The sequence below is a fragment of the Blennius ocellaris genome, assembly GCF_963422515.1.
Source record: "Blennius ocellaris genome assembly, chromosome: 18".
Classification (NCBI taxonomy): Eukaryota; Metazoa; Chordata; class Actinopteri; order Blenniiformes; family Blenniidae; genus Blennius; species Blennius ocellaris.
The window spans coordinates 500,372-508,401 of NC_137667.1; the positions used below are offsets into that span (position 1 = coordinate 500,372).

The 8,030-nt window shown below is 48.2% G+C and overlaps 1 protein-coding gene across 1 annotated transcript; it reads left to right on the plus strand.

The window, feature by feature from the left end:
* Positions 1–266: 266 nt before the first annotated feature.
* Positions 267–7,400, plus strand: LOC308143191 (uncharacterized protein; the record flags this gene model as incomplete). The annotated part of the gene is made up of 7 exons (XM_080513931.1): positions 267–278; positions 2,986–3,235; positions 3,634–3,696; positions 3,830–3,919; positions 4,103–4,131; positions 6,612–6,680; positions 7,266–7,400. The coding sequence occupies 7 exons, from the start codon at positions 267–269 to the stop codon at positions 7,359–7,361; spliced, it is 609 nt and encodes a 202-aa protein (XP_080370057.1). The 3' UTR covers positions 7,362–7,400.
* Positions 7,401–8,030: the final 630 nt, after the last annotated feature.

Sequence of the window (8,030 nt, forward strand, 5' to 3'; positions counted from 1 at the left end):
TGCTATGGATGAAAAGTTATGAAGTGACTGAAGAAGAAAATGCAAACTCAAAGTTCAGTTTTAAGTCGAGACTCTTACTTTACTAAAAGTTACTGGAAGTTACTGAGACTTAGTCAAAGTTACTGAAAGTTAGTCAAAGTTAGTAGAAGTTAATCAAAGTTATTCAAAGTTAGTGAAAGTTACTGAAAGTTAGTCAAAGTTACTAAAAGTTAGTCAAAATTAGTCAAAGTTAGTCAAAGTTAATCAAAGTTAGTCAAAGTTAGTCAATGTTAGCAAAAGTTAGTCAAAGTTAATCAAAGTTAGTCAAAGTTATTAAAAGTTACTGAGAGTTAGTCAAAGTTAATCAAAGTTAGTCAAAGTTACTAAAAGTTACTGAGAGTTACTCAAAGTTAGTCAAAGTTAGTGAAAGTTAGTCAACATTCGTGAAAGTTAGTCAAAGTTACTAAAAGTTACTGAGAGTTAGTCAAAGTTAGTCAAAGTTACTAAGAGTTATGCAAAGTTAGTCAAAGTTAGTGAAAGTTAGTCAAAGTTACTAAAAGTTACTGAGAGTTAGTCAAAGTTAGTAAAAGTTACTAAGTTATGCAAAGTTAGTCAAAGTTAGTGAAAGTTTGTCAACATTCGTGAAAGTTAGTCAAAGTTACTAAAAGTTACTGAGAGTTAGTCAAAGTTAGTAAAAGTTACTAAGAGTTATGCAAAGTTAGTCAAAGTTAGTCAAAGTTAGTCAAAGTTACTAAAAGTTACTGAGAGTTAGTCAAAGTTAGTAAAAGTTACTAAGTTAATCAAAGTTAGTCAAAGTTACTCAAAGTTAGTCAAAGTTAGTGAAAGTTAGTCAATATTCGTGAAAGTTAGTCAAAGTTACTAAAAGTTACTGAGAGTTAGTCAAAGTTAGTAAAAGTTACTAAGAGTTATGCAAAGTTAGTCAAAGTTAGTGAAAGTTAGTCAAAGTTACTAAAAGTTACTGAGAGTTACTCAAAGTTAGTCAAAGTTAGTGAAAGTTAGTCAACATTCGTGAAAGTTAGTCAAAGTTACTAAAAGTTACTGAGAGTTAGTCAAAGTTAGTAAAAGTTACTAAGAGTTATGCAAAGTTAGTGAAAGTTAGTGAAAGTTAGTCAACGTTAGTGAAAGTTAGTGAAAGTTAATCAAAGTTAATCAAAGTTACTAAAACTTACTAAAAGTTACTGAGAGTTAGTCAAAGTTAGTCGAATTTAGTGAAAGTTAGTCAAAATTAATCAAAGTTAGTCAAAGTTACTCAAAGTTAGTCAAAGTTATTAAAAGTTACTGAGAGTTAGTCAAAGTTAGTCAAAGTTAGTGAAAGTTAGTGAAAGTCGTTAATTAAAAGTTAGTTTCCAGGACAAATGTTTCTCAGGAGTTTGTTCTGTTTCCTCCACAGCAGCTGCAGTCGTTCAGAGAGCAGCAGAGATCGTTTCTCCAGGAGAGATCGTTTCTCCAGGAGAGATCGTTTCTATAGGAGAGATCGTTTCTCAAGGAGAGATCGTTTCTCCAGGAGAGATCGTTTCTCCAGGAGAGATCGTTTCTCCAGGAGAGATCGTTTCTCAAGGAGAGATCGTTTCTCAAGGAGAGATCGTTTCTCAAGGAGAGATCGTTTCTCAAGGAGAGATCGTTTCTCCAGGAGAGATCGTTTCTCAAGGAGAGATCGTTTCTCAAGGAGAGATCGTTTCTCAAGGAGAGATCGTTTCTCCGGGAGAGATCGTTTCTCCGGGAGAGATCGTTTCTCCGGGAGAGATCGTTTCTCCAGGTGAGATCGTTTCTCAAGGAGAGATCGTTTCTCCGGGAGAGATCGTTTCTCCGGGAGAGATCGTTTCTCCGGGAGAGATCGTTTCTCCGGGAGAGATCGTTTCTCCGGGAGAGATCGTTTCTCCGGGAGAGATCGTTTCTCCGGGAGAGATCGTTTCTCCGGGAGAGATCGTTTCTCCAGGTGAGATCGTTTCTCAAGGAGAGATCGTTTCTCCGGGAGAGATCGTTTCTCAAGGAGAGATCGTTTCTCCGGGAGAGATCGTTTCTCCAGGAGAGATCGTTTCTCCAGGTGAGATCGTTTCTCAAGGAGAGATCATTTCTCCAGGAGAGATCGTTTCTCCAGGAGAGATCGTTTCTCAAGGAGAGATCGTTTCTCCGGGAGAGATCGTTTCTCAAGGAGAGATCGTTTCTCCAGGTGAGATCGTTTCTCAAGGAGAGATCATTTCTCCAGGAGAGATCGTTTCTCCAGGAGAGATCGTTTCTCCAGGAGAGATCGTTTCTCAAGGAGAGATCGTTTCTCCAGGAGAGATCGTTTCTCAAGGAGAGATCGTTTCTCAAGGAGAGATCGTTTCTCAAGGAGAGATCGTTTCTCCGGGAGAGATCGTTTCTCCGGGAGAGATCGTTTCTACGGGAGAGATCATTTCTCAAGGAGAGATCGTTTCTCCAGGTGAGATCGTTTCTCCGGGAGAGATCGTTTCTACGGGAGAGATCATTTCTCAAGGAGAGATCGTTTCTCCAGGAGAGATCGTTTCTCCGGGAGAGATCGTTTCTCCAGGTGAGATCGTTTCTCAAGGAGAGATCGTTTCTCCAGGAGAGATCGTTTCTCAAGGAGAGATCGTTTCTCCGGGAGAGATCGTTTCTCGAGGCGAGATCGTTTCTCCAGGAGAGATCGTTTCTCAAGGAGAGATCGTTTCTCCAGGAGAGATAGTTTCTCCGGGAGAGATCGTTTCTCAAGGAGAGATCGTTTCTCAAGGAGAGATCGTTTCTCCGGGAGAGATCGTTTCTACGGGAGAGATCGTTTCTCAAGGAGAGATCGTTTCTCCGGGAGAGATCGTTTCTCAAGGAGAGATCGTTTCTCCAGGAGAGATCGTTTCTCAAGGAGAGATCGTTTCTCCAGGAGAGATCGTTTCTCAAGGAGAGATCGTTTCTCAAGGAGAGATCGTTTCTCAAGGAGAGATCGTTTCTCGAGGCGAGATCGTTTCTCTGAGATGTGGTCGTCTGCTGGACCAGCAGGACTGTGACGCCACGACGTGGAACTACAGCGACGGGTCTCAGACCGTGGAGCTCGTTGGACTCGGGAAGATCAAAGACGATCCAGATCAATCAGAACGACTGAGGGTCCCAGCAGATTGTTCTCTGGTGATAAACAACGTCTCTGTTCAGGATGCTGGTCGTTATTCCTGCGTCCAGTACAGACAAGACGTTCCGGGGAAACTCGTCATAGATTCCAGATCGTCTGTGGATCTGTCTGTCGCTGCCGGTGAGTCTTTAGAACCAGATTCTGGCTTCAGTCGGAATCAGAACCAAACCAGTTTGTCTCTTTTGTGTTTCTTTCATAGTGACTGAAGACGAAGTCGACGACGAGCTGAAGCTGAAATGCTTCCTGACGTCTCCCTCCTGTAAACAGGAAGTGAGGTGGAACATCAACGATGCCGATAAAGAAACAACGACAACAAACGACGATTGTTCTTCCACTGTGACTCTGAAGACGACTCGTCATCTGGACTTCCTGTCCTGTGAAGTGACGGACGGCTCCACGGGACAAAGACTTGTCCTCAGACCTCGTCCCCCAGGTGACCCATGACGAGTGTCACACCAAAATAAGAGTTTATTAGTGGAGCAGAAATATCCAGATGTTTTCAACTGTTTCTGGTCCAGGTGACCAGGAACCGACCAGGAAACCAGGAAGTGGAACCGGCGGAGCTTCAGCAGACTCAACAGGTGTGGATCGTATGGGGGGGTCTTTCTAGAGACATTTTCTGGTCCAGGTCTGGTCCAGGTCTGGTCCAGGTGAGTCGTCCTCTTATTGGATCAAGATCTTGAAGAAGATCATGGTGGTTTTCCTTCTGTCCAGGCCCCTGGTGGTTTTACCTGGTCCTCGCCGTGGGTCTGGTTTTGGTCTTAGTGGCAGCAGTCCTGGTCTTCAGGTGGAGCAGGACCAGAGGTTAGTCCTCCTCTCAGTCCTCAGTACCAACAGGCTGGAGGGTAGTCCTGGTCCTTTACAAAGTGGTCTTGGTGTGTCCCCCCAGCCTGGATGAGGGACGGATGATAGTTCTAATGATCTGGACTACATGTCGCCCCCGTGTCCAGAGAGACCCTAAGACCATCTCGTCTTCTGTCTTTTCAGGACCTGGGCCGGCGGTGGATCAGAACCTGGTGGGTTCTATGAGATCTAGGTCTACAGAAACGTTCTACTAACTTCAGATCTGGATCGGTTCTAAACAATCCTGAGATGGAAACTGACTGAAAGCCCGAACCCCAACCCTAAAACCAGAACCCTAAAACCAGAACCCTAAAACCCCAACCCTAAAACCCCAACCCTAAAACCCCAACCCTAAAACCCCAACCCTAAAACCAGAACCCTAAAACCCCAACCCTAAAACCCCAACCCTAAAACCCCAACCCTAAAACCCCAACCCTAAAACCAGAACCCTAAAACCCCAACCCTAAAACCAGAACCCTAAAACCCCAACCCTAAAACCCCAACCCTAAAACCAGAACCCTAAAACCCCAACCCTAAAACCAGAACCCTAAAACCCCAACCCTAAAACCAGAACCCTAAAACCCCAACCCTAAAACCCCAACCCTAAAACCAGAACCCTAAAACCAGAACCCTAAAACCCCAACCCTAAAACCAGAACCCTAAAACCCCAACCCTAAAACCAGAACCCTAAAACCCAAACCCATCCAACATCGTCTGTTGAGACGCAGTTTGGTTCTTCACCTCCTGCTGGGTGAACCCTGACCCTACCCTTTAACCCAGCAGGAGGTGAACCCTGACCCTACCCTTTCACCCAGCAGGAGGTGAACCCTGACCCTACCCTTTAACCCAGCAGGAGGTGAACCCTGACCCTACCCTTTCACCCAGCAGGAGGTGAACCCTGACCCTACCCTTTAACCCAGCAGGAGGTGAACCCTGACCCTACCCTTTAACCCAGCAGGAGGTGAACCCTGACCCTACCCTTTAACCCAGCAGGAGGTGAACCCTGACCCTACCCTTTAACCCAGCAGGAGGTGAACCCTGACCATACCCTTTCACCCAGCAGGAGGTGAACCCTGACCCTACCCTTTAACCCAGCAGGAGGTGAACCCTGACCCTACCCTTTAACCCAGCAGGAGGTGAACCCTGACCCTACCCTTTCACCCAGCAGGAGGTGAACCCTGACCCTACCCTTTAACCCAGCAGGAGGTGAACCCTGACCCTACCCTTTCACCCAGCAGGAGGTGAACCCTGACCCTACCCTTTAACCCAGCAGGAGGTGAACCCTGACCCTACCCTTTAACCCAGCAGGAGGTGAACCCTGACCCTACCCTTTAACCCAGCAGGAGGTGAACCCTGACCCTACCCTTTCACCCAGCAGGAGGTGAACCCTGACCCTACCCTTTAACCCAGCAGGAGGTGAACCCTGACCCTACCCTTTAACCCAGCAGGAGGTGAACCCTGACCCTACCCTTTAACCCAGCAGGAGGTGAACCCTGACCCTACCCTTTAACCCAGCAGGAGGTGAACCCTGACCCTACCCTTTAACCCAGCAGGAGGTGAACCCTGACCCTACCCTTTAACCCAGCAGGAGGTGAACCCTGACCCTACCCTTTAACCCAGCAGGAGGTGAACCCTGACCCTACCCTTTCACCCAGCAGGAGGTGAACCCTGACCCTACCCTTTAACCCAGCAGGAGGTGAACCCTGACCCTACCCTTTAACCCAGCAGGAGGTGAACCCTGACCCTACCCTCCTGCCGGCTCTTCAAACTGGAAACTTTCACCTGATCCAGGCTCCTTTCAAGACACTTTCTACAGGAGCTAGCTGCTCCGCTACAGGAGCTAGCTGGTCCGCTACAGGAGCTAGCTGCTCCGCTACAGGAGCTAGCTGGTCCGCTACAGCAGCTAACTGCTCCGCTACAGGAGCTAGCTGGTCCGCTACAGGAGCTAACTGCTCCGCTACAGGAGCTAGCTGCTCCGCTACAGGAGCTAACTACTCCACCACTAGAGGAGCTGTTCCACAGAGGAGCTGTTCCACAGAGGAACTGTTCCACTAGAGGAACTGTTCCACAGAGGAGCTGTTCCACTAGAGGAGCTGTTCCACAGAGGAGCTGTTCCACTAGAGGAGCTGTTCCACAGAGGAGCTGTTCCACTAGAGGAGCTGTTCCACAGAGGAACTGTTCCACTAGAGGAACTGTTCCACAGAGGAGCTGTTCCACTAGAGGAGCTGTTCCACAGAGGAGCTGTTCCACTAGAGGAGCTGTTCCACAGAGGAACTGTTCCACTAGAGGAACTGTTCCACAGAGGAGCTGTTCCACTAGAGGAGCTGTTCCACAGAGGAGCTGTTCCACAGAGGAACTGTTCCACTAGAGGAACTGTTCCACAGAGGAGCTGTTCCACTAGAGGAGCTGTTCCACAGAGGAACTGTTCCACTAGAGGAACTGTTCCACAGAGGAGCTGTTCCACTAGAGGAACTGTTCCACAGAGGAACTGTTCCACTAGAGGAGCTGTTCCACTAGAGGAGCTGTTCCACAGAGGAGCTGTTCCACTAGAGGAACTGTTCCACTAGAGGAGCTGTTCCACAGAGGAGCTGTTCCACTCAGCTGTTCCACTCAGCTGTTCCACTCATCCTCCCCGTCGCCTCTTGGTTTGCAGGTCGACCCTGAAGACGAGGTTTCCTATGCGACCATCAGCCACAGTGAGAAGACCGACAGGAAATTCCAGGTAATGTCTTTCCCAAGGCCTTGAGGAGTCCTTACCAAACCCAGAGTTAGCAGATTTAGGCCTAACCCTACCCCTAACCCTACCCCTGACCCTGACCCTGACCCTACCCTTGACCCTGACCCTGACCCTACCCCTGACCCTGACCCTACCTCTGACCCTGACCCTGACCCTGACCCTGACCCTGACCCTACCCTTGACCCTGACCCTGACCCTGACCCTACCCTTGACCCTGACCCTGACCCTACCCCTGACCCTGACCCTACCCCTAACCCTGACCCTAACCCAACCCTGACCCTACCCTAACCCTATCCTAACCCAACCCTGACCCTACCCTAACCCTGACCCTGCCCCTGCCCCTGACCCTACCCTACCCCTGACCCTAACCCAACCCTGACCCTATCCAAACCCTATCCTAACCCTGACCCTGACCCTACCCCTAACCCTGACCCTGCCCCTGACCCTGACCCTGACCCTGCCCCTGCCCCTGACCCTGACCCTGGCCCTAACCCTGCCCCTGCCCCTGCCCCTGACCCTACCCTACCCCTCCCCGTAAGGTTTGGTGACGCTGTGGTCTGTCTCTGGCAGGAGGACGGAGGACAGACGGTGACCTACAGCACCGTGAGAGCTGCTGCTTCCTGTCCTCCGGACCCAGACGTCCTCTACTCCACCGTCCAACGCTAAGAGGACGTTTAGCGGTTGGGGTTAGTCCACGTCCTCCACCCTGGTTGGTGACGCTGCGACTCGCCGGGACGGACGGAGGGACGGACCGAACCGCCTCGTTTCCCCCCGAGACCATCTGAGACGGACGTCTTCTGTCAGTTTCCGCTATTTTCACAGAATCGTTCTGTTGCTGTTCTACCGTTTTAGCCACTGTTCTTGCGACGGGTATTTCTTACAGTGTAAAGACGTGAAAAAGTAACGTTGGTTGAATGTTGTTGGTTGGTTTTCCTTTGGGGGCGGGGCTTAGACCTCAGTCTTCCTCTCCTCGTTTCCTGTCCGGTGGGAGAGTTGGTGGTTGATGATTGTGTAACTTACAAATTATTGCTCAATTGTTTCTCACCAGGTTTTGTTGCACTGATCTATTGTTTTCATTTGTCATGTTATTTTTCTCCTGCTATTTTATATTTACACTTGATAAAAGTGTTTTTTTTGTATCATGTTCAACAGTGTGAACTTTTCACTTTGAGTAAAAAACGTCCAAATGTTGACTTTTATTAAGTTGATCCCATCTGGCTCAGGTTTTAAACTGTAATTCAACCGAGGGACCGACTGAATAAATATCTGAGGAAAGAAAGAAAGAAAGAAAGAAAGAAAGAAAGAAAGAAAGAAAGAAAGAAAGAAATGTATAAG